Here is a 25,228-nt window from a genome sequence, read left to right as displayed (position 1 = left end):
AAGGGCCTTCAGAAAAATAAAACAGGCTGACCCCTCTCCTGCTCTGAAGTCTGCTCTGGCTCCCCAGTGCTCTTGGAACAAGGCCTGCGCTCGGTGGGCTCTCCCCACTGCCCCTTCCCTCCCTCTGGCCGCAGGGACCTGCAGGGACCTGCAGTGTGGCCACGGAGCTGGGGGGCGCATTAAATGGATCAATTTTGATTGCCCGGCGCTCGGCAATGGCGGTGATTTCATTCCTCCCCCGGCAAGTGCGGCTCAGCCCCACCAGCGCAGCTCGGCTCCGGCCCGCGCCCTCCACCTGGACGCTCTTCTCCCGGACCTTCAGGTCGCAGCAGCGGCCTGGACACCCCCTCCCCGGCCCCAGCCGTTCTTGGCTCGCTGGGGCTGTGTGCCCCCCGCCGCGCCCCCTCCGGGCCACGAGCTGGGCGGGGGCGGGGGGCACCTGGGCTCCGCAGGCCCCGAGCGGCGGCCGCCCTGGGACCGGGGCTGCACGGCGGGGGTGCGCGGCTGGGCCCCGCCCCCCCCCACTCCGGGGCGCCGCGCAGGGGGCGCTGCGGGGCGGGCGGCGGCCGGCAGGGGGCGGGCGCGGGGCCGCGGCGCCGGGAGCCGGCAGGGAGCGCGCGGGGAGCGAGCGCAGGACGCGCAGCGGCGGCGGCGGCGACGCGCGCGCCCAGCCCACCCCCTGCGCCCGCCGCCGCCCGGACAATAAACAGCCGCGCGCGGGGCGATGCCCGAGCCGGTGCCGCCGCCCCCGCGCCGCGCAGCCCCGGCCGCCAGGCCTTAGTCCGCCAGCCCCCCGCACCCCGCCGCCGCCCGGCCCCCGCGCCCGCCCCGCGCCCGCCCCGCGCCCGCCCGCGCCCAGCATCGCCGACCCACCCGGACCTCCGCGAGGAAATGGAGTGAGTAGGCGCGCTCGGGCGGGAGGCGGAGGGCTGGGGGGCCGGGGCGGGGAGGAGGGGGCGAGGGAGGGGTGAGGCCCTCCTCCACTCCAGCCCCGCGTAGGGCTCGTCGCGGCCCCCGCGCGGGGAGGGAGGTGGCGAGGGGCCTCCGGGACCCCAGCTCGGCTGGGGAAGCGCCGGGGTTGGGCCGCGCCCGTCCTGAGGCCTCCCCCACCCCCGACCCCGGCGGCCCACGGGCTAACGGGGACTCGGGCCGCAGCGGCTGGGAGCTGCCCAGGGGAGAGGGAGAGGGAGGCCGGGTGTCCGCCCGCGCCCCGCCCGCGCCCCCGGGCTAGCCTGGACCCTGGGCCACCTGTGGGCTCCAGAGCGGGAGTCCCGGGGTGATGGACCGACCCCTCCCCACCGCCTCGCGCGGGCCTGGAGCTCACCGCCGCCCCCCATCTCCAAGCCTGAGCTGGCGCTCCCTGTACCCTGGACGCGCCAGTCCGGGCTCTGGCTGGCGGCTCTCCCTCAGGGCCACGGCGCTGTCAGGGGCCTCTGCTCCTGCCTGGGTCCAGCCGCTAGACACTGTCCTGAGAACTGCCAGAGAGAGGGGGCTGTTCTAGCCTTCCTTGTCCGCGATGTGTGTGGCCCTGGAGGTCCAGGTGCTTTCCAGCCCGGGAGCCTGGGTCTGGTCTTTTCCCAAGGAAAGTGTTCCCGAGATGGGGCCCCAAATGGTGTAGCCAAGAGCCTGGCTGGCCTGTGGTGCAGGTGGGGTGGGCCTGGGTCCTTGCGGGGTTCAGGGTAGAGCTGCTGGGGGCAGAGAGCTCTCACACAGGTTCCATCCATGAGGGTGCCTGGGCATTCCAGGCAGAGTCCACTCTCACCCTGGCATCAGGGTGACCCCCAGGCCCCACTCCCACAGGTGGGCGCTGGAAGGTTGCCGGGTGTGTTTATGACGCCAGGGGATGGTAAGCGGGATCTGGGATCCTGGAGGCCCCCTACTGTGTGCCGAGGCCTGGCAGGCACCTTGCTGTGGACCAGGTCCCCACCCTGGCCAGAGGCCTGGACACGGAGGTCCAGCCAGCCCACCGGACTGTCTCCTCCTGCCCTTCTCACTGGGTGTGAGCCAACGACTCCTCTCCAGGGATTCGCCCGTGACCCGCCACCCGCCACACCCTCGGCCGGGTGGGAGCTGCTGCCTCCCGCCCAACCCAGGAAGGCGACACCCGATGTCCTCTGCTTTTGAAAACTCAGACAAAAGCCCAGTTTGCTCCCCCACCCGGCCCTGGGAGCCCAGCCAGGGCTCAGGGGAGCCAGGGCCCGGATGTGTCTGCGCTAGGTTCCCCGACTTGTTTATCTGCTCTGCTCCCCAGGCCCACAAGGGAGCCTCCAGGCCTCCTGACAGCAGACCCTGAGTGGAGTGGGGGAGTGGGGAGGGGGCTGCTGAGGGGACAAGGGGTGAAGAACTAGGGAAATGTCCACGCAGAGCCAAAGAATGAAGGGGTAGTCTTGTCGGACTCCGCCTGGGACTCTGCGTCGGGCTGCGCTGTTTCCTTTCCTGCCGTCGCTTTTGCTCTCTGTGGCGGTGTCGAGGCCCAGAGTGGGGCAGACACTGCCCAGAGTCACTCAGCACACGCTGAGACCCCTGCGTGCTTGCTGCCCTGCCCCTGTGCCCCTTGGCACATAATGCCACAGGCTCTGCGCCGCAAGGATCACTGGATTTTTTGGGTGCAGACCTGGACAGGGACTGAGGAGCCAGGAGAGAAGGCCTCTGTCTGGGGTGCTTGGGCGGATGATGGGTGGGGACTGGTTCCGTCTGGTGCCGGCCCGATGGAGCGCCTACCCCTCGCTCGCGCCCGAGCTCCTTTTCCGGGGGGCAGATCGGGCTTCGGCCTGGAGGCAGCAGCTGCGGGGACCGAACCCCTCATTCCCTTCCCATGGGTTTTTGCCATCAGAGTTGCGAGAGGTGGTTGTGGCTTATGGTGATGCTGACGAGTTTGTTTTAAAAATAAACTTAAGAATTTCACAAAATTTTGTTAATATAATCATTAAATTAAAGATTAAATTAGTTTTTGTTAATTTAACAATTTGAGGATTTAACAGTTCTTTTTTTTTTAAGATTTTATTTATTCGACAGAGATCCCAAGCAGGCAGTGAGGCAGGCAGAGAGGGGGGGTGAAGCAGGGTCCCCGCTGAGCAGAGAGCCCGATGCAGGCCTGATCCCAGCACCCGGGGACCACACCGAGCCGAAGGAAGAGGCCCCAACCCACTGAGCCACCCAGGCGCCCCAACAATTTTTTTTTTCAAAGAGTCTATTTATCTGAGAGAGCGAGGTTGTGAGTGCGAGCTGGGGGGGGCCCAGGGAGAGGACGAGCAGACGGCACGCTGAGCCAGGAGCCCGACTCAGGGCTCGGTCCCAGGACCCGGCCTCACGGCCTGAGCGGAAATCCGGAGTCGGATGCTTTGCCGACCCAGCCACCCCGGCGCCCGTTAACAGTAATTCTTGAGTAACTCCAGGGAGGCAGAGAGCAGGCTTCTGAGGTGGGACCGAAGGACAGACGCTCCTGAGAGCATCTCCGGCGCCCCCGGGTGGAAATCCTGCTCTGGGAAGGATTTGCTGTGGGCCCCGGGGCGAGGGGCTGCTACCCCAGGAGCCTCAGGGGCTGGCTGGTAATGAAGGCTAAGTGAGCTCAGAGCCTCGTGTCTCAGACGTGTCTCAGACGCGTCTCAGACGCTCAAACGCCCCTCCTCCTCCCCGCAAGTCTCAGACCCCAGGGCCAGAGCCGGAGAGCACAACCCTTCCCGGACCCCGTCCCTTCCCTGCCCGGGCCTGGACATCCTCCAGGAGGTGGTCTCGGCGGGGTGCAAATGGGTCCTTCGCGCCTCTCTCCCACTCGGTCATTTCACGAGAGATGGAGCCGGTTAAAAAGGCAGCACCGTCCCCTGGTACCTGAACCTAATAAGAAGATTCTGTTCTCGTTGTATCTGTTTTGTAATGTTTTTACTCGGTTGCTTGTGGGAGCCCCTTCTGCTTCTCAGTCTTGGTAACAGTGTAGCATTTCCTTCTGAAACAAGGGGAATGCGCGGGAACAGCGAGTGGATTTGAAGGCAGAGAACATTCCGGTGGCAGTGGAGATGGTGGCAAGAACTCAAGAAGGTGGTTAACATTTAGTAAGCACCTGCTGTGTACTGGGCCCTGTTCTGAGTGCTTTGTCTGTGTGAACTTGCGGGATCTTCACGGCAGCCCTACAAGGTAGGGGGAGTGAGGGTGCAGAGAGGTGACCGTGACACTCCTGGAGCCACACGGGACATACGTGCTTCTGGGTTCTTCCAGCTGCCAGAGTTGGGGGCGCGGAGGGGTCTTTGCACCTTCCTGTGTCCCGCCGGGCTGTAGTCTGGGCGTTCCTAGGTATCCTGACACTGGCTTTTCACCCTGGTTTGTTTCTTCGGCCACATGGAAGGTGGCTTTTGCCCCTAAAAGCATCTGCCTTGTACCTGTGGCCCCCCAGGGACCCCTTCTGTGTCTGCTGAGTGGGAGCGGTGCATGGACAGGTGGAGTCCTGACCCCTCCATGAGCCTTTGAGCGTGTCACTCACTTTCCTTGGTGAAGCTGGTGCGTGGGGCCAAGAGCGCGCCGCGTCCCCTCGCGGGCAGGATGTGCGGAGAGACGCGGGCTGGCGCTGAGTGCCCCGGCAGGGCTCTTCCCCAGCCCGGTGCTGAGGTCGGTCTTCAAGATGCTCATGCTGGGGAATGGGTTGATGTTCTTTTAAAAAATTCGTATCATTTTCCAAGTCCGGGACCCTATTTCTCTCTGGCTTCTGCGCGGAGAGCCGTGGGGTCGTCCCGCGGCACCCGCCGAGCCGCCAGCCGTGTGCGGAGCAGGCCCTGCGGGAGCCCGTGGACGGCCTTCTCTGTGGTCTGGGAGGGTTTCCTGGTCCCTCCCTTCACGGACTGTTTCTGCGAAAAGTATTAAGCGTGTACCTGGGGGCGCCTGTGGGGCTCAGCCGGTTAGACATCGGACCCTTGGTTTCAGTCCTGATCTCAGGGGCGCGGTGCGAGCCCGGGATCCGCCTGGAGCTCAGCGCGGGGCTGCCTGAGACTCTCCCGCTCCCTCGGCCCCTCCTGCCGCTTGCACGGACGGACTCCCTCTCTAGTGAGTAAGGAAAGGTGTACGTCGGTGGGCAGAAGGGCGTGCCTGGCGGAGGGACTGGCCTGTGCAAAGGCCCGAGGGCCCAGCAGGGGAGCCATGGGCAGCCATGGATGGTGCCCTCGGGAGGGGAGGGGTGAGGTTCTGACCTCAACTCTGACCTCTGGGGTCTGAGGAGCAAGTCGGGCTCAGTGTGGACACTTACCATGGGGGCAGCTTGGAGAAAAGTGCTGGGGTTGTGGGGGTAGACCCCGTGTCTGCGCAGCAGAGACCTGAAATCAGAGCTGCCCCCAGGTCAGGGAGAGATGGCGCAGTCCCTGGACACACAGGGACAGGGACCCTTTGGCCGGGCTACAGAGGGACCCCACATGGCGTGGGATGGTGGAGTGCAGGTCTCGGTGTCCGGGGAGTGGGACGTCAGGCTGAGGTGTTTGTCTTCTGCCCAGAGGCTCAAGGCAGGAACTCAGGGACCATCTGAGCCCATCACGGGACAGTCTGGATCAGGCTGGGAATCCAGAGGGGAGCCCAGGCCGGGCCTGGTGGTGGGAAAGAGAGGTAGGAATCCGAGTGGGTGGCAGTTGCTGCGTGAACAGAAGGGTCGTGGTGGGATGGAGCCCGGCCTGGGGGAGCAGAGGGTCCATGGGGCTGTGAAGGCCAAGTGAGGGGCAGGGGCTTGGCAGGGGGACTTCTGGTGACGTCTGTCGCAGAGTAAGAAGGCCCTGCCCGACTGGTTTGTGCTCAAACCAGGCGGAGTTCAGGGCAGGGCTGGCGTGATCTCACAACGCCCCGCGGGGTGGGCTGGACCCCAGCTTTGGCCGCAGCCCAGCCCAGGGTGAGAGGGTCCGCGTTCCTGCTGTACGGATGCACGTGTGTGTTCGCACTTTAACTGAGATGCACACACCACACGGTCCCCCTGCCGGCAGTATATAATCCAGGGTGTTTACACGGTCGTACAGCCCTCGGTTCTGTCTAGGTCCAGAACATTCTGTCACACCCAGCCGTCACCCCCCATCAGCCGTGCCGTCAGCCGTCACCCCCTCCCCAGCCCCCGCCCCCACGAGTCCCCTTCCCGTCCGTGGAGGAGGCTGGTCTGGGCGCGTCACACACGTGGACTCACACCCTGTGTGCCCTTCTGTGTCTGGTTCCCTCCCTAAGCGCCATGGGCTTGGGGTCCGTCCCTGGGGCTGCGCGTGGGGGCCTCGCTCCTGCTGGTGGCTGGGGACGCTCCCACGCGTGGGGACCTGTGTTTATCTGTTTATCTGTCAATGGATATCGGGGCTGTTTTATATGTTAATTGTGTAGTCCCTTCTGAAGTGGTCGGGACTTGTCCCTTGTCCTCTGCTGGATGTGGGGACCACGTCCTGTTTTCGATGAATGTAAGAGGTCACAGTAGGTTCCTTCAAAAAAAAGGAAGTGATCACAGGAGAGGTGGTCCACAGGCGTGGGGTCGGGAACGTGACGGGGAGGGAGTTCTTGGGTGGGGACCCTAGCTGACTCCCCGGTCCGGTGACCGTTTACCGAATGTGTATCGTTCGCACATTCACAGCATCCTGCTGTGCCCTGGGTGCTGGGGACATGGTGGGGACAGGAGACACTGTCCTTGTAGCGAAATAAGAGACAAAATAAGTGAAATGGCTGTAGGGTGTCGGTTGGTGGTGAGCCCAGGAAGGGACTGGGGGCACAGAGGAGGCCTCCGTGAGGAGGAGACTCTGAGGGAAGTTCTGAGGGGGTGAGTGAGGCCCGGGAGAGAGCATACCAGGCAGAGAACACAGCCAGTGCAAAGGTCCTGCGGTGGGAGCATGCCTGGAATGTTGGAGGGGAGAGGGGCCGGTGGGGACCTTGGCGCTCTGGGGCTGGTGTCTGCAGCTGACGGAGGCCCAGCTTACTTGAAGCTGGAGAAGGCCGCTGGATCCCTCGTTCCCATTCGTGCCCCGCTGCCCTTCCCTCGTGAGGGCCCAGGGCAGGGTCCACCCGCCCTCCTGGTTAATAGGCAACAGGTTTGCTCTTCTGGGTCTGTGGCCTGCTCTGATCTCAGTCTCCACCATGGAGAGGATGGTGGAGAGCATTGAGCGTTCTGGAAAGCCTGTGCATGCCTCCTGAGCCGGCGACGGCGGCCGTCACCTGTGCCGAGCGCTCAGGGTCTCGGAGGAAGAGAATTCCTCCCCAGTGAGGGGGGCGGGGGGGAGATCATCCGGAAGGCTTCCTGGAGTGGCCCTTGACCTGAGCTTGGAGTGGAGGAAGGGCCGTGGAAGGCAGGGGCCGGTAGAGGAAGAGGGGCAAACGGACGAGAGGTTGAGGTTTATGCAGGATGGTTTGGAGGAAGGAAGGTTCTGGGGCTAAGGGCACATGAAGGCCCCCACAGGGAGCTGGGAGCCAGCTGTGACCTTCAGGCCCCCCCATTCCAGCCTCCCCAGTGGAGCAAGGGCCACGGGGCTCCCTCCCTTCCCCCCCACCTCGGTGAGGCTCTGCTCCCCTTCCCTGCCCCATGGCCAAGGGCACAGTCAGCTGTTTCCTTTGAGTTAGCCCAGGCATGTTGCTGGTGTTGGGCTCAGTGCCAGTGCGGCCCGGACCCCTCATGCTGCTGCTGGGGCTGCCTGGCGTGGGCTCTGGAAGAAGGGCTCCAGCCCGCCAGCACCCACGACCCGCCTCAGACCCACCTTATCCTGCCTCCTGGGTGACCTTGGGCGGGTTGGTGACCTCTCTGGTGCCTTTAAAAACTACATGGGTCCCAAGGCTGAGGCCTCTGTAGGGCCGTTGGGTTTGGGCCTCATTAGCTCATCTCCTGAAGCCAGGATTATCTCAGACGCGCTCAGCCCACAGCCTCCCCAGTCCTGAGCCGCCCACACTGGGGCTCGAGCCCGGAATTTGCTCCAAGCTCTGTAAAAATAATCAGGCAAGGACAGGAGTGTGTGTGCGCGGAGGGTGGGCCTCCTGGAGGGCGTGTCCCTCCTTCAGCAGCCGCGAGGTGGCCTCTTGCCCAGCGGAGCCTGTGGAGGCTCAGAGACAGACGGTTTGCCCTGGGTCACACAGCCCGTGAGGACAGCTGCCACACCTCAGTGTCTCTGCCCAGCGTGTCTTGTGATCTGGGCTCTGATGCTCTTCCTGAGCCCCGGCGAGCGTCTCAGCCACCCACTGACAATGGGGGCGTCCCCCCACTCTTGGGCGCCTGGCAGGGCCTCCGGGGGACCTCAGGGGCTCTGAGGGCCGCGTGTACACTGTGCACACACATGAGTCGGGCTGGACCCGGGTCCCCGCTTCCCCATGGAGCAGCTTCAGGTCCTGCATTGACAGGACAGGGATCCCACCTGCCCCGCACACCCTCCTGATGGGCTCCGCAGGGGTCCTTGACACGCGCACCCCCTTCTGCGTCCAGCTCCCCTCCTGGAGACCGGGCTGGGACTGTCCGTGGAAGGCGGCGAGTGCGGGGCCGCATGCTCTTACTTTACTGATGTTTAATTAGGGTTCTGTGGTTGTACTCTGTTTTACTTTGAGCATTTTCTTGGCTTGACCTGAGCTACTTGGCCCCGGGGGCAGGTCCAGAACTGCCCTGAGGAGAGTCCTGTCCCCTGACACTAGGGCGGGAAGCAGCCCTAGGCGTGGGGGGCGGGTAGGCCCCAGTTCCTCTCCGCATCCCACCCTCGCCGGCAGCCCCTGAGGCCCAGGGCAGGAAACCCTTAGCCCCCAGCGCCTGGCTGGGGGCGGGAGATGCTTGCTCTGCGCCGGCCCAACCCCCCTGCGTGCCGGCCTCCGCGTTGCCGTGGGGACGGCGCAGTTGCCAGGGCGACCGCCTCCCGTGGGCCCCACCAGGGGGGGTGGCGCCTGGGGCGGGGCCACTTTGGCGCCCTCAGGCCTGGGGAGTGGGGCACACTGCCTGTGCCCTCCGGGCTGGGCCAGGGACGTTGACGGGAGGGATGGAATTCTCTTCCTGGGCCCCGTGCACGCTTCTCACTGCCCGCCTGACCTTCCCCTGACCTGGCTCAGCCGGCAGGGACACACCACCCAGGCGAGGACACTGCCTTGTTGTCTGCAGCCCCGCAGGCTGGCCAGAGCTGTCCCTGTGTCCGTGTCCTGCCTCAGTGACCACCTGCCTGCTGGGCCGCTGGGCCTCTGCCCTTCAGGGCCCTGTGTGCACTGGGGTCTCAGCCGCTCCGTGCTCCTCCCCCAGCTCTGCCTCTGTCCCCGCTGGGTCCCCGGAGGCCCCGTGACAGCTGGGAAAGGGCCAGCTGGGAAAGGGTCCACATGTGGTGTGGCCCAGAGCTGGGCTGTTGTGGTTCTAGTTCCAGCTCTGCCCCTTCCCAGCTGCGTGACTGTGGGCAAGTGACTTGCCCTCTCTGGGCTTCACTTGCCAGCCAAGGAAAGAGCGTATCAGGCAGGAGGAACAGTAATGCAATGATTCTAAGTAAGGACTGAGATTGGTGCAGTTCAGGTGTGGCCAGAAGGTCCTGGAGGCTGGAGCAGCGTAAGCAAGCAGGAGAACAGAGGAGGTGAGGACAGAGAAGTGGGTAGGGCTGGGCTGCACTAGCATTTCTTTCAAGGGGTGATGGGAGCCAGGGAGACTTAAGAGCAGGAGAATGAGTCGTTCTGATCTTGTTTTGAGAATCTGGTTCTGGTTGGGACGTGGGTAGGGGCTGTCAGGGGCCAGGGAGGTAGCAGGCTACAGTAGAGGCATGGGATGGAAAATGTGAGGTTTGCAAAAAGTGGAGGGTGGGTCTCTATAGGGAACAGTGGAGGTGTCACCTTGCCTGGATTACACAGGACGGTGTGGCCGACTCAGAAATGTAGCTGACTTGGCCCTTTAGGAAGGGCCTCCAAGCTGGATTGCTGGATCAAGCCTTTCCTGAGCTCCACCCAACTGAACCCAGCCTCCCTGAGGAAGGAGAGATGGAAGCCACAGAGGGTGTGACCAGTGCTGGGATCCCTGGGAAGCACAAAGGGGGCAGGTGCCACCCTCCAGGAAGGGAAGAGCTGGGTGGGGTCACCTGTCTGGGGCGTGAGAGCCAGATGATTTTGTGTGTCTCAGCTAGGCCAGGAAACCGAACCCGAGTGGAGTGGGGGGAAGGTCACCGCAGTTCATGATGGATGTCCACCGGGAGCAGCCACCTGGGCTGGGGGAGGGCTGAGGCTCAAGAGTGGGCCCAGCACAACGTGTGACTTTGAGCCTCCGTTTCCTGAGCACAGGGGGAGGGGGCATAGAACAGGAGCTGGGGCGTCTGTTCCTGCTGTTTGTGCAGAAGGAAAACCAAGGCCTAAAAGGGGTGGGGGGGTCTTTGGAGGCCACAGAATGGCTCCCAATCCCGATCCGGGGCCAAAGGCTGGGGGTGTGTGTGCGTAGCAGAACCAAGGAGGGGGTCTATAATTTCAGTCCCTGTGCAGATACGGGGCTTGGAGTGGGTAGGAGGACGTGAGGGTCCCTCCTTGTGGGCACAAGGCCCTGCCCCCGGGAGACCGTTGAGGCCTGAGTGAGTGGCCCTGGGGTCATTCAGGATTTGGGCTGAGAACAGACTTCCGGACCCCGCCTCCTCTTCAGGCTGCATCTGGTCCCCCAGCCCTGGAGGCCGAGGTTACTGTCAGGTGCCTTGTATGCAGTCGCTCAGGGCTGCACAGGTTTCACTGAGCGCCTTCTGTGGGCCATTCCCAGGGACCCCGGGAGAGACCGTGGAAGGGAGCGGCCAGGTTTGCAGTCTCCTCCCTGGCCTGCCACGTGGGTAGTGGGGTTCAGGGGAGCCAAGGGGAGGGGAAGGGCAGGAAGGATTCACCCTCCCTCCTGGCCCTGGGCCTGCGGCCTTTCCCCACAGGGCCTGTCCCTTCCTTGCCTCTGACATTATCAAGCTCCTGGTCCACACAGCTTTAAGGCAAAAACCACACCGCGTGTCTTTCAGAAAGCATCCAGTGGACAGAAGAGGGAGTCTGGGGCCGAATTCGGGTTTGCCTCTTCTTCCTGCGTGTTCTCGGGATGCTCGGAGCCCTTTCTGTGTCTTGGGGCTCCGGGCAGACGCCAGGGAAGCAGCTTCTTGAGAGAGGACGTCCCAGGGGCAGGGCGGTGGGTCTGGTGGGGCCGGCGTCCTGCGCGCATCCCTCCCAGGGCTGGAGGTGCTTGGTGGGCGGGAGCGTGAAGCGGGGGCTGTCCTGGTCGCCTCTTCCTGATCAACCCCTGACCGCTGGGAGTCCCTCCGCCTCTTTCTTGGCCCAGCTCAGCCTCTCGCCTCCCCAAACCCTTCCCAAGTCTCTGGGTAGAGCCTCACCCTCCTGTCCTTGGGCCCTGTTCCCAGGGAGCCCCAGGGGGCTGTGGGGGGGGGTTGGGGGGGACTTCGTGATGTCGTAAGGCCAGGTGGAGAGAAGGACGCTGCCTCTGAGGCAGGGGAGGGACCCCACTTTGCAGAAGGGAGCCTGCGAGGCCGCGCAGCTGGACGGCGGGCTGGGGTTGGGATCCGAACCAGATCTGTGGAGGGCAGGAAGGGGTGGTCCCCACTGTGACCTTGCATCCCCGCCCCCAGGGTCCTGGCGGCAGAGACCACATCTCAGCAGGAGCGGCTCCAAGCCATTGCAGTGAGTTTCCTGCCCCCCAGCAATGTGGACAGGGGTCCACAGCCCTCACCCAGTCCGGGGCCTTGGGGACTCAGAGCCAGGGTGTGGCAGGGTCCCCGGGGAACCAGTGCCTCCCCATGAAAGGAAGAGGAAGGGAGGGAGCCCTACAGGCCTCCGGACGGGCCCTCACACCGCCGGCTCATGAAGGCCCTCTGTGCGTGGCGGGGTACAGGCTGGGGTAGATTTCTAGAACCTTGCCCTTATGCTGGAGCTGGGGGTGGGGGGGACCTGGGGGTTAGCGGGGGAACAGGGGGCTGGGGAGGGTCCAACGGGCCACTCCACAGAAAAGCAGGGTGCGCGTGGGCAGAGCCTCCGGTACTTTGGGGGGTCGGCGCGCCCCTGGCCTCGTCCTGACCTCCGCGCCCATCCCCGTTGCCAGGAGAAGCGGAAGCGGCAGGCCGAGGCGGAGGCAAAGCGCCGGCAGCTGGAGGATGACCGTCGGCAGCTGCAGCACCTGAAGGTCCCCCCCCCACCCCGTGGACCCGGCCTGGTGGGGGTTGCGGGGGCGGGGGGCGGCCGTTCCCTGGGGACCAGGCACCGGGCCTCGGGCGAGGGCGGGCAGGGCCGCCCCTGAGCCGATTCTGACCTCCAGCCCCGTGCCCCCAGTCCAAGGCGCTGCGGGAGCGCTGGCTGCTGGAGGGGTCTGCGGTCTCGGAGGGCGACGAGGGCCTGAGGAGGCAGATGCAGGAGGACGAGCAGAGGGCGCGGCTCCTGGAGGAGTCCATCGGCAGGTGCGGCGCGGGGCCCTGCGCGGCCTACGGAGCGCGGGCTGGGGGGGCCCACCCTCGGGCCGGGATGGGGTTGGGCCCGGGGAGGCTCCTGTGCAGGTGGGAGCAGGGAAGGGCCCTGTTCGCTTCGACGGGGCTGCGAGCGTCCAGGCTGGGCTTGACGGGGCTGGGGGCTGCCTGGTGGGACCCCTTCTTCTAACCACCCAGCAGAGCGGGTGCCGGAGCCGGGGAGGATGGGAGTGGCCGCCGCCTTCTCCCTGGGGCCTTCCTGGCGCCAGCCCATCGGGTGAGTCTTCCCCCGCTTGGTCCTGATGCCCCACGGCCGGGCAGCTGGGCCTGCAGCAGGCCGGGGGAGAGTGACCGGCCCCCACCCCCCACCCCCCGCCGGCCCCAGAGCTGGACAGAAGGACTGGAGTTTCCAGGCAGGCAGAGGCCCAGGCTCAGCCCAAGGGCAGCAGGGTCAGGGTGGAGGGATGTGGCGGCCAAAACTCCAGACGTCCGCTTGGCCAAGGAAGGCGCAAGAGGCCCGGGCCCCGCGGCACGCTGGCTCACCGCCTGGCTGGGTACGAGGCACACCCGCCGGGAAGACCTGGGGATCCTGGGGGGTCGGGTTTGGAAGAAGAGGGGGCAGGTGTCAGCTGGGACTTTCCTCCCCAGGCCTGTTTCCCTGCATCCTCCTGGGCCAGAGCAGGGGTGAGGGGGTCAGACGGGCCTGCACGCACATAGCCAGGACTGACCGGGCAGAGGACTGTGGGCCAGCGGGACAGAGAGCTGGTGGAGATCTCGGCCCATGGGGGCTGGACAGGGCGGCTGCTTCTCGATCCGCCCTGCTGGGTCTAGCCCTGGGGGGGGCACCCACCTAAACTGCCTTGATGCCAGAGGGGCCCTGCTGCGAGCCCTACCCTGTGTCTGGCATACACGGGGGGCTTTGGGGCTTGGCTTTCTTCCTCCCAGGCAAGCCCACTCCTCGGCTGCCCCGCCACCGGCATTTTGCCCGGTTGGTGCCCTGCCTGGACATCTCCTCCAGGAAGCCCTGCAGGCCGACCCTAATGGTGGCCGCTGTCGCTCCCTTCCGTAGGGGCCTCAGACTCACCCCCAGGGCCCAACAGGCCCGTGGCCCCAAGCCTCCGGTGGGCACTGGCTGCAAGGGGACTGGAGGTCTTTGTTCTGTTCCCGCCGGGTCACATGCGCCGTTGTCGTCTCGTACTTGGAAGGTGACATGGTTTTTCCAGTTTCCCCGGAGAAATAAAGCTTCCCGTAAAAATACACGCCTCTGAGCGGAAAGCAGGAGCGCGGGTTGGAAACCAACAGAGAAGAGAACTGTGGCAGTGAGGTGCCCGTGGACGGGCCGGCCTGGGGTCACACTAGCCCTGCTGCTGGCCGGCCCGTGCGGCCGCCGCGCTGCGTCTCAGTTTCCCCAGTTGCAAGGGGGAGGGTGAGACCACCTCACGGCTTGTGGGGAGACCTCGCGGCCAGGAACCTGGAGCAGTGCGGGTGCCCACAAGTGCCCAGTGAGGACCGTGGCTCCCGTGCCCCACCCCCAGGCTGCAGAAGGAGATTGAGGTGCTGGAGGGCGCAGGCCTGCCCGCTGCCGCCGCCGGGGAGAGGCCCGCCGCCCCGAGCCCAGCCAAGGACCAGAAGGCAGACGTGGTGTTGGAGTCTCAGCAGGTGAGGGGGCGGTGATGTTCCCGGGGCCCCGGCCCTCCCCGGCCCTCCCCGACCCTCCCCAGCCCTCCCCAGCCCCAGAGCTGGGGCAGGGGCCCCTGGGGCATCGTGACGACCGACATCGCAGCTGTGTGTCTGAGCCCTGTCCAGCTGTTCCCCTGGCAGCACTGGTCCCCCTCTCGCTGTCTGCCAAGGCCTGGTGTGGGGCACACGGGGGTGATGCGGGCTGGGCCCAGCCTCCCTGACTCACGTCCGTTGAGCAAAGGGATGTGGTATCAGCGACCAGAAATGCAGCGAGGATGGTGGGCCCGGGATGGGTAAGCCCAGGGGCACCGTGCAGTTCCTGGGGAGGAAGCTGACGCATGGGAGCTCTAGGCAGACTTCCTGGAGGAGGTGGGTTTTGAAAACCGAATAGGAGTTCTCTAGGCATGGACTCAAGATGAGAGGGGGCTTGCCCTGAGGTTGATGGAGCACACATTGTGGGGTCCCTGTCCTTGAGATGCCCACGTCCGGAAGGAGCCAGAGACAGTACCTCAAGGGACAGAGACATGACTGGGGGGACTTTGATTGTGGTCGGGGGGCTGAGTGGAGAGCTGGCCAGGCAGAAGCCACGGTGCAGGGGATGCCACACACAAAGGCCCCAGGGCGGGAATGTGTCCCAGGAACAGTGAGGTTGGCCAGCGATGGGGGGGGGGGGCTTATAGACCGGGGTCTATGGACACAGGGCCCTGGGGGTCATCTAGAAGGGTTTCGGCTTTGTTCGGGGAGCACTCAGGAGCCATGGGAGGCTTCTGCCCAGGGCCGGGATGTGAGGTGGCCGTCAGGCTAGGCCAGGGCTGGGGGATCCCTTGGAGACGGCCCCCGCAATGGGGCCTCCAGGGGCAGAGTCGAGCCCTCCGCGCACGGGTGGGGACCTCCGTCGGCGGGAAGGGACGCCGGCGCCCTGACCTCTCTCCGCGCACGGGTGGGGACCTCCATCGGCGGGAAGGGACGCCGGCGCCCTGACCTCTCTCCTTCTTTCTTGCAGGCCCCGGTGGGCACGCCCAAAGGTAGGCTTCCGGGGGGGCCTCCGTCCTGTGGCCCGAGTGGGGTGGTGGGCATGAGGCCGGCACCTGCGGACGGATGGCTTCTGTCGCTGATAAAACCAGCAGCGACAGGGACCAGGTGCCGGTGCTTTCCCCGAGCCCAGACCCCAAGCCCGTCCCACGCCATCACCTCCCTTAGGGCAGTGACCCTGGGTGGAGCTGGTGCAGGTGAGGGACCTGAGGGCTCAGCCCGAGAGGCCCGAGGCCCGGGGTGTCCCCCCCCCCCCCCGCCTGCAGCAGGTGCCCTCGCCCAGCCCCGCCTCTGCCTCACGTCCGGCCGCTCTGGGCAGCGGCATAGGTGGGCAGGCCTTGGTTTTCACGTCTGCAAAATGGGCTCTGCGGGGTTAGGAAATCAAGGTCTCAGCCGTTCTGGGAAGGGGGCACTATTAAAACAGAAGGGTCCCCCCCGCACAGATGTGGAAGGTGGTTATGCAGGAAACAGACCAAAAAAAGAGCCAAAGTTTGGAGTCTGGGATCTGTTTTTCCCCTTCCTCAGCAATTATTACAGGTAGATAATGTGCATTTGCAGGTATCTCGCAAATTTGTAGGACGTTTAAATATGTTTAATTTAAATGTAATAGCTTATGGAACATATGAAAGTATTAAGTTATATTTTTAAAATGTATTTCAAACTCATCTATTTTCCCATCTAAGGCACGGAGGGAAAGCCGCCAGCCAGGGTTGGGTGTGGTGGTCAGAGTGTCTTCGGCCTGATTTGTTGTGTGTTAATTATTCAGGGGAGTGTCTCACTGTGGAATTAAAGTTTAATCATTAAAAAGAAATTCAGAGGCCTCTCAGGGATTTTATGAAAATCATCTGGGCTGAGAGATGGAAATGGACCGGGGGCTGGTTGTGTTTGGGGTTCTGGGTACGCACGCGGTGGGGGGTCTGGGTGCATGTGTGCATCAGGGGAGGCCCAGGCGTCTGGGACAGTGTCTGGGGGTCTGGGGGGTCGTGGGGGTGTCTGCAGGTGTGTAGGTGTCGGGGGTCTGGGGGGTTGTGGGGGTGTCTGCAGGTGTGTAGGTGTCGGGGGTCTGGGGGGTCGTGGGGGTGTCTGCAGGTGTGTAGGTGTCGGGGGTCTGGGGGGTCGTGGGGGTGTCTGCAGGTGTGTAGGTGTCAGGGTCTGGGGGGTCGTGGGGGTGTCTGCAGGTGTGTAGGTGTCGGGGGTCTGGGAGGTCGTGGGGGTGTCTGCAGGTGTGTACGTGTCGGGGGTCTGGGGGGTCGTGGGGGTGTCTGCAGGTGTGTAGGTGTCGGGGGTCTGGGGGGTCGTGGGGGTGTCTGCAGGTGTGTACGTGTCGGGGGTCTGGGGGGTCGTGGGGGTGTCTGCAGGTGTGTAGGTGTCGGGGGTCTGGGGGGTCTTCTCCCTTCTGACCCCATCTCTCTCCACCCTTTGCTTACTGAGCAGAGAAGCGAGTCTCCAACACGCCGGTGAGGCCGGTCGAAGGCTCCACCCTGATGAAGGCAGGTAGGTCATCTCCGGACCCGCTGCTGTCCTGGGCTAAGCTCTGGTCCTGGGGAGCCCGGAGCGACGGGCGCGAGGTCCGACGCAGACATGCCCTCAGCAGGAGCTGTGGTCCTGGGGGTGGCGGCTGGCCCCAGGCCCCCTCTGCTTTGGCTCATGGTCACATGCTGGCCCAGCTTTCCTGAGAAGACGGGCCCCCTCGCATGGCAGCGCTCTAACCCAGCGTCCCTCGTGGCATCCCCCAACCTTGCTGCTCACTCCTGGGGCCTGGCAGGGGCCGCACACCTGCCCACACACGCTTGCACACGCCCGCACACGCTTGCACACGCCCGCACACACTCGCACAGCAGCTCGCACACGCCTGCACACGCCCACGGCGGATCTTCCCTCCTCCGCTGTCCCCAGGCTGCCTCAGGATAGGGAGGGAGCACCCTGTTCCTGGAGGGGACCAGGCGGGGACTCAGACTTTTCTGTGCTTCTGGGAAGCCGAGGGAGACGGGGTAATGCTAAGCCTTCCAGAGCTGCCGTTGGGATCCGGGCTCTGCCCCAAGACAAGCGCCCCTCCAGTCCCTGCCTGCTGGCACTAGCCCAGAGAAGGGACCAGTGAGCACAGCGGGCAGAACCTGACTGCTGTACCGGGGTACTGGTGTGAGCTGTGCAGGCCCGAACCTGAGGGTGGAGAAGACCATCTTGGGGACACGGTGGCCGGGCCACCAGGACACCCAGGAACAAGAGGGCGGCAGGGGTGGCCCAGGGTCTCGTGCAGGGTCAGGCCACTTTGTCCCAGGAGGCAGGAGGCAGAGGGTAGCATCTGCCAGAGAAGGGGGTGTCTTCGGGGCCTCTCTGCCATTTAGACCAACCCTGCGCTGACCCTTAGCCAACGACCTTGTGTGGTGCACAACCCACCCAACTGTATGGAGGTGAGGGTATTAGGCTGTGTAGGGATGTGGAATTAAATAACATTCATTTGATCAGTCATTCAATAAGCACTTACTGAGCACCTGCTGTATGCAAGGTGTGAGGGCCCCAGCCTGAGGGAGCTAATGTCCTGATAAAGACCCTGCCCTGCCCGGGCTTTTGTTCACTCCAGGAACCTGTCCACCATGAGCTGCTGGAGCAGACACAGCAACGTGCAGAGCTGGGGGGGTGCGGGTCAGTCAGAGGGCTCGGGGGGTCAAACTTAGCAGGTGACCTTTGAGCGAGGCTCCAAAAGAAGTGAGGGAGCGAGACGTCGGGGGTGGGGGGTGGGGGGCAGAGGTGTGTCGGGGGAGGGCACAGCACATGCAAAGGCCCTGGGCTGCCTTGTCGGAGGAGGAACCGGAGGCCGTGGAAGGAGTGAGGGGGAGAGAGGGAGGACTGGGGCCTCTACCGCGAGGCACCGGGAGCCCCGGAGGGTTTCAGGCAGAGCCGGGACCGGCCCCACTCGGTGCGCGCGGCGCCCTCTGGCGGCAGCGGGGGGAACAGGCCGTGGGTGTAGCGGGAAGCGAGGGGGCGGCCGGCCCGGATTCCGGAGGGGCCGGGTAAGGAGGCCTGGACAGGGGACCCTGGGGGCGCAAGATGTGGGCGGGTTCCAGGTGTTCCCAAGGCAGAACCCACAGGATTGCAGAGGACGTGGGGGTGAGAGAGAGAAGGAGGAGGGTATTGCCTTGACCAGGCTGGGAAGACCCCGCAGGGGCAGCTTACAGGGCCCACTGGGAGCGAGGCTGGGACGTGTGACTCAGAGGCTCCCAGGGGACCCCAGGGGCAGGCGTGGAGGAGAGGGGCGATCCTGGGGCCCAGGGCGAGGTCCTGGAGGCTGCGGTCAGTGCCCGGGGGCGGGTGTGCTGTGGGACCGTCTCTTCACGTAAGCTTGGCGGTGATGATCTCTACGGAGTGCTGTGGCTCCTGAGCCACGGTCCCGACTGTCCTGACGCTCGCAGGGTCTCGTGCACCCTTCGTAGCGCAAGCGCTGGGGACCGGGTCACGCGCTGACGGAAGGAAGGTGCGAAGCAGACACAGGCTGAGCCGGGGGTCCGGGGTGGGGCCGAGATCCAGCTGGGAGCGCGGGCTAACCCCAGCTCACCCTGGGCTGTGCCTGGGGTCAGGGCCTGCCTCCCTCCGACTTACTGTGCGGCTCCGAGGAAACGGGAAGAGTCTGAGGCTTTCCCGACGGGGGGGCGGGGGGGACGGCGAGCAGGGCCTCGAATGCCAAGCAGAGGAGCTCCGGCGGACGCCCGTGGCGCAGGAAAGCTGTGGCGGGTGTGGAGGTGGGGGTGCCGCGGAGAGGGCGTCCCCACTGCTTGGCTCCGCGCTGCCGGCTCCCCTTCCCTGGCTTGCCTGCCGCCGGCGGGGGGCACATGGGCGGGTGGCCTCGGGTAACCCGTGCCTCTCGTGCCAGCCATGTACTCGGTTGAGATCACGGTGGAGAAGGACAAGGTGACTGGGGAGACCCGGGTGCTGTCCAGCACCACCTTGCTCCCTCGGGAGCCGCTCCCTCAGGGCATCAAGGTCTACGAAGACGAGACCAAAGGTATGCAGCCCCCACCCCCCAACCCACCCCGCCCCCTTCCCACAGCCTGAGCCAGCGCATGACCTCCACCCTGATCTGGCACAGACAGGGTTCAGGGCAGGGTCCCACAGCTGTAGCCCGCTGTTGGCGCAGAGGCTGTTCCCGGCTGGACCTGCAGCCCCGGCTTTCGTTCACTCCAGGAACCTGTCCTCAAGCTTGGCTGAGCGCCAGGTCCTGGGCTGGGCTCTGGGACTCGAAGCAGAGTGGAAATTAGCTCTGTCCTGGGAGAGCCTTGCAGCCTGAGGTTCACAAATAATTTGAATAAGTATTGTTTTGACGAAGGTGACAAAACCCCAGAGATGCACAGGGGGCTTGGGAGGTTCTAGCAGGACAGGGAGGGGGCCGGGGGGTGGCTCCTCAGAGGAAGTGCACAGAAGCTCCCTGAATGCGCAGCAGTGTGCAAAGAAACGGTGTGTCTCACAGAGGCCACAGCATGTGCAAAGGCCCTGTGGTGGGATGAGTTTGCTGGACTAGAGGAACTGGAGGGAGCCTGTGGGGCTGACGTGGGGTGGAGGGAGGGGTCCGATGAAGCCCTGGAGGGAGGGGTGAGCAGGGGACGTGGTGCTGAGATCTGGTTTCGTTTTGGGGTTCCCTGTGGCAGCTGGGAGGGGGACAGGGAACGAGAGACACCCACAAGGAAACCTGACTGGGAGGAGCAGGGCGACCTTAGTCCAAAGCCCCAGCGTGTCTGTCTGTCTCTGTCTCTCTGCCTATAGATAATTCACACATACAAAATTCACTCTCTGTTTTTAGGTAAGTAAGACTTTCATTTAAACGGTGTTACCCATCAGTATTTGGACGGCGATTTTATAAGTGGTTCGGCATTTAAACGTTGGTCATTTTTGGCCTGGCCTGTCAGGGTAGTTTACAAGCGAACCTAGGGAGGGCAGTACTGACTCTGATGGCAGAGAAGGAGACGAGCCCACTTTAGTTAAAATATGTTTTAAGAAGACGTTAAAAAGGTACATTGAACATGAAGGCAAACATCTTTCCGCCCGCAGTGGCGCTCGGGGAGGTGATCACCTAAGCCAAGTGTGAGATCCCAGCACCCGGCTGCGGAGTCCGTTAGCAAGTCCGCAAACGCCGTCTTTACACGAAAACGGCGTCCGGGGTGGGAGGGCCCGGGCCGCGCAGCTCCGCGTCCGGTTCAGTGGGCTTTCGCTTACTCACAAGGTCGCGCACTCTCACTAATTCCGGAACGCCATCACCTCCTATCCCCACCAGAGCGTCCACGGCCCCTTCCTGCCTGTGGATTCGCCCAGTCTGGGCGGGTCACACGCGTGGACTCACACCCCCTGTGGCCTCCTGTGTCTGGGTCCCTCCCCGAGCGTCGTGGGTCAGCGTCGGTCCACGTTCATATTTTAGGACCAAATAGCATTCCGTTGTTTGGCTGGGTCACATTTTATCCGGTCATCAGCTGATGGTTGTCTGGGGTGCTTCCACCTTTTGGTTCTAGAACGCTGTACAGGTTTTTATGTGGACGTATGTTTTCATTTCTCTTGGGTGATATCTAGGCATGGGATTTCTGGGTCGTGTGGGATTCTGTGTTTAACCTTTTGAGGAACTGCCAGGGTAGGGTTGTCTTCGGCAGCGGTGGCCCCACGCCCCTTCCCACCAGCTGTGTGTGACGGGCCCCTCTCCCCACATCCTCAGTAACACTTGTTACTGTGTTTAAGTTATCATGATCTCGTGGGCACCGTGGTGGCTGTGGAATGATAGCTCACCGTGGTTTTGGTTCCCAAGGCCTCACGTTCTTAGAGGCTGGTGGGTCTCTGCAGCATGCAGGATGTTTTGAAGGGGGCCGAGTGTCAGCCATAGGTTTGGGAACATAGACCTGAGTGGTACCCGGTTCCAGCTCTCACTAGCTGTGTGACCCTGGTCAAGTCTCAGCTGCCTCATCTCCTGTGCAAGAATGAACTCGTGGGGCTAGAGGCAGAGGACTCGGCCACTCAGTGCAGCCTGGCCCAGCCCTGGACATCCGCCAGACTGGAGTCTGGTTGCTTAGCAATGGGAAGGTGAGCCATTTCCATGGCAGCTGAGGGCTCGGGTTCCTATTTGGGGGCAGTGGCCGGGGGAAGTACTCAGCCTGATTCTGTGGGCCTCCAGCCCAGAGTTGCTGCAGAGCCTTGAGGTATGGACACTCCTCCCCAGGGGTTTGGAAACTGAAAGCAGAAAGCACTTCCTCGTGGCCAGCGGCCAGGAACCGGCGCCCTGACCCTTGGCCCAGGAGGAGGCAAGTCCGAGGGCCGGTGTGTCCCTCCCTCCCACAGGCGGGCAGCTGTGTTTCTCGGAGTTTGCTGGGCTGGTGTCAGAGTGTGGTCGGTACTCTGGCCGGCGTTCAAACCCGGCCCTCAGGACACGGCAGATCAGGCCCCATGGGGCAGTTGGAGAGGTTTGGAAAAGATATTGAGCAAGATTCCCTGCACACAGGGAACTGCCTAGGGGAGACCGTGGCTTCCTTTCAGACACAGGGAGCGCCGTTTCAGAAAGTGATTGTGCCCGAGGTTGCAGTGGTGGCCGTAAGGAACGTTAGGAAGTTTCTATCTCATGCCCTGTGTTCCTGGACCAGAGTCCCCTTCCTCCCCAAATTTAAAAGTACCCTTCTCCATGGTTTCAAGAGACAGGCCATCAACGTGGGAATTATAAAGTGCTTACATGTGACAGAGAAGGCCAGGGCGCCTGGGTGGCTCCGTGGGTTAGGCCTCTGCCTTGGGCTCAGGTCATGATTCCAGAGTCCTGGGATCGGGCCCCGCATCGGGCTCTCTGCTTGGTGGGGAGCCTGCTTCCCCCTCTCTCTCTGCCTGCCTCTCTGCCGACTTGTGATCTCTCTTTCTCTGTGTCAGATTAATAAATAAAATCTTTTACAAAAGTAAAATAGAGAAGGCCATCACTGGTTTCAGGGACAGAGTAAAGCAGACCTGGCCTGCAGCGTGTTTCCTAGGGAACAGGACACTGAGTGACCAAGCTAAACCACAGGGACCCAAAGACGGAAGCTGTCACAGTCCCTGAAATCCCTCATGGAGGGAGGTGCACTTAGCTCCGGAGACAGAGCAGCGGCTCGGCCCGGCCAGCTGTGGGACCGTAGGCTGGATGCAGCCTTTTCCCGAGCCGGACCATTTTCACAGTGGGAGAAGCAGACTGGGTTTGCTGGGGGGCCGTGCGGGACCCAGTTGCAGGCAATGTGGAAAGGCCGCAAGAGGCGGGCGCACAGTCCGCAATCCAGATTCCAGTCCCCCGGTCTCTGACCGGCGCCCGGGCCTGGACACTGCCCTCTCTGGAGCTTGGGGAGGCAGCTGGTTCTAAAGGTGTGACTCAGTTTCTCCTTCCTCCCAGCCTGGAGGGCGGCCCGCAGCCTTGCCAGGCCTCCGCCTCCGAGAGCCCGCTCACTCTCTCTCTCTCTCTCCCCGCCCCCGCCAGTGGTCCACGCCGTGGACGGGACCGCGGAGAACGGGGTCTGCCCGTTGAGCTCCTCCGAGGTAGACGACCTCCTTCACAAGGCAGACGAGGTCGCGCTGAGCGAGGCCGGGTCCACAGCTGGGACGGCGGAGACCCGGGGGGCGTCCAAGGAGCCCGCGCAGACCACACCGTCCAGGCGGGAGATCCCCGGAGTGCAGGCGCAGCCGGGAGAGGCCACGTCCGGCCCGCCAGGCGTCCGGCCCGGCCAGGAGCCCCCGGTCACCTTGATCTTCATGGGTTACCAGAACGTGGAGGACGAGGCCGAGAGCCAGAAGGTGCTGGGTCTTCAGGACACCATCACGGCGGAGCTGGTGGTCATTGAGGACGCGGCGGAGCCCAAGGAGCCCGCCCCGCCCAACGGCAGCGCCGCGGAGCCCCCCACCGCCGCGGGCTCCAGGGAAGAGAACCAGGTGGGGCCCGAGGCCCCCGCCAGCGACCCCCAGGACCTCGACGCGAAGAAGCAGCGCTGTAAATGCTGCTCCGTCATGTGAGCCCCCCGGCCCCCCGGCCCCCCAACCCCGCCCTCCACACCACAGCCCCCCACCAGCCCGGCCCCGGCGTCTGCCCCCGCCACCTGCAGTCACGGGCCCCAGGATGTGCGGTTGTCACATGTTCCTTCCGAGGTTTCTTCTGTTGGAGAGAGAGGGACAGGGGTCCCCCACCCCATCACCACCCGACACCCCCAAACCACTGAGCCATGCACCTACGTCTGGTAGGAGAGAGACATGGACAGACCCGCTTTCCCCGAAATGAAGGGCCCCCCCCACGTCACGGCAGCTCCACAAAACGGCCCCCAGCCCCAGCGGTCCTGGCCGGGGTGACCGGGGGCCTCGACGCAGCCCCGGGCCAGCCAGCCGCCCTCTGGGCCTCCTGCCTGTGCCTTCCTGCCACCTCCAATGAGGTCCCTGAGGGGACATCCTACCAGAGAGGGACCCGGAGAGCCGAGGGCTCCTGGGAGCGCGCTCTGTCCCCGCTTAGCCCCTGGGACTGGGGCTTCCCGGCCAAAGCTCTGGTGTCCGTAGCTTGGACAGTTGGGGTAAGGCCATGCCTCTCTGGGGAGTCTTGGTCAGAGGTCAGGTTCAAGGTCGTGGAGAGGAGCAAGGCCCCTCTAGGCATCCCCAGCCTGACGCGCTCCTCCCCCCATGCCCTCTTGGGGCATGGCCAGTGGGTGATGGAGCCTCGGAAGGGAGAGCCCCCCCAAGATCCCCCCCAGGCAGGAGGGGTCCGTGACCCCTGCACTGTGTCCTGCAGGCCGGGCCCTTCGAGCCGCCCCTTGCATAAGGCCGGCCCCTGTGAGCCGCTTCCTGTCCTAGCTCCGACTCCCATTGGGCCCTCCTTCCTCCTGGTGCTAATTTGGGGACCCTGGGGGGCGGCCCAGGACCTGCTTGGACCAGGGCGCTGGGTCCCTCCAGCCGTACCCCAGAGATCAGGCCACTGCCAGCTCCACTGGGCTTGGCACATTTCGGGCAGCGGCGGGCGCACGCAGCCCGGGGCAGGGGGCTTCCTCAGCAGAGTCCCCTGCGCTGCCCCGCCCGACGTGAGCCTGTCCCCCTCTGGCCAGGAGGGGTGAGGGGTTCCCCCCGGATGCAGCCACACTCGCCCCCAGAGGCACATCTGTGCGCATGCTCACAGACCCACACCTGTGGGCTGTGGCCCGTGAGGCCCCATCTCGGCCCGTCCCCGGGGCCTCTGGCCTGGTGCCAAGGGCAGGTGCAGGGCCCACCTCGGGCTGCAGCCTGGACCCCGACTCAGCTCTGCCCCTCGGTGGCGGGGGGGGGCCGTCTCTGAGGTGACCCTGGGCAGTGGCCGTGGGACCCCCTCCTCCTTGAGTCCTTGAGCTGTGAGCGTCCGCGGGAGCGCCCCTCTGCTTTGATGTGCGACAAGGCCCTGATGTTCCTGACTTTCCCAGAGAAGCAAATAAACCGTGTGAACAGCCCCCGGCCCCCGCAGTCCTTGGCTTTCACCTGGGTGGGAGGGTGTGGCCAGGCCAGGGGGCGGCCCCACGGGGGCGGCTCGGCCGGGAAAGGGGCCCCCCCGGGGAGCTGGCTTTTCCCTCCATCCGCAGTCTCCGGGCCCCCTCGGGCTCAGCCTAGTGCCGGGGGCGGGGGTGGGGGGTGTCAGTGGGTGCCCGCCTGTCCCGGTGCCCGTCTGAGCAGCACCTGGGTGAGGGAGGCCTGGAGGTAAGGGGGACCCGGCGGGGACAGCACCGGCTCTGTTACTTCCCTAACCCGCCCCGCCCACGGCGGCCCCTTGCTGGATTCCCAGCTTTCCCCCAGCTCTGCAGACGAACCAGTCCCTGGGAAACAGGGTGGGGGGCACGGTGGGGGGCGGTCTACAGTGGCTGCCGTCCCCCGATTCTGTCTCCCCAGCTGAGCTCGGACGTTCTCCGCCCTCTCTGTGCCTCAGTTTGCCTCTCCGGGGGCAGGATGGTGTCTTCGTCTCCGCCACCGTCCCAGTGAGCGGGGTGACCCAGGCTCTGCCCTTTGGGGCCGCACTTTCCCTGTATAAGCAACCTGGGGGAGTGGGTAGGATGAGGGGCTCCAGTTCAAATCCCAGTCCTCCCATTTGATGAAAGAGGAGACGGAGGGTCCAAGGGTCCCCAGAGCCAGCCACGGGGCAGTCAGGACAGAGCCCGAGAGCAGGGGATGAAGGTCCCGTTCGCAGTGTGTGTCCC

At 64.4% G+C, this 25,228-nt stretch overlaps 1 protein-coding gene across 2 annotated transcripts; it reads left to right on the top strand.

Moving 5' to 3' along the window:
- Positions 1-568: 568 nt before the first annotated feature.
- On the top strand, positions 569-24,490 carry PALM (paralemmin). 2 transcript variants are annotated; one of them, XM_082738108.1, is made up of 9 exons: positions 569-896; positions 11,520-11,571; positions 11,990-12,070; positions 12,217-12,341; positions 13,883-14,006; positions 15,031-15,052; positions 16,494-16,553; positions 18,928-19,059; positions 22,516-24,490. In XM_082738108.1, exons 1-9 carry the CDS (start codon positions 892-894, stop codon positions 23,043-23,045), a joined length of 1,131 nt encoding a protein of 376 aa, XP_082594234.1. In that variant the 5' UTR covers positions 569-891; the 3' UTR covers positions 23,046-24,490. The 2 variants fall into 2 exon arrangements, with proteins under 2 accessions (XP_082594234.1, XP_082594235.1); XM_082738109.1 differs by lacking the exon at positions 18,928-19,059.
- Positions 24,491-25,228: the final 738 nt, after the last annotated feature.

This window comes from Mustela nivalis, assembly GCF_964662115.1.
Source record: "Mustela nivalis genome assembly, chromosome: 1".
Lineage (NCBI taxonomy): Eukaryota > Metazoa > Chordata > Mammalia > Carnivora > Mustelidae > Mustela > Mustela nivalis.
This window is presented reverse-complemented; position numbering and strand designations above follow the sequence as displayed.

Bases quoted from the DNA above. Each gene is read 5' to 3' on its own strand.
- PALM (XM_082738108.1), top strand. The intron at 15,053-16,493 runs GTAGGCTTCCGG...CTTACTGAGCAG, and splicing joins CCCGGTGGGCACGCCCAAAG to AGAAGCGAGTCTCCAACACG. The intron at 19,060-22,515 runs GTATGCAGCCCC...CGCCCCCGCCAG, and splicing joins CTACGAAGACGAGACCAAAG to TGGTCCACGCCGTGGACGGG.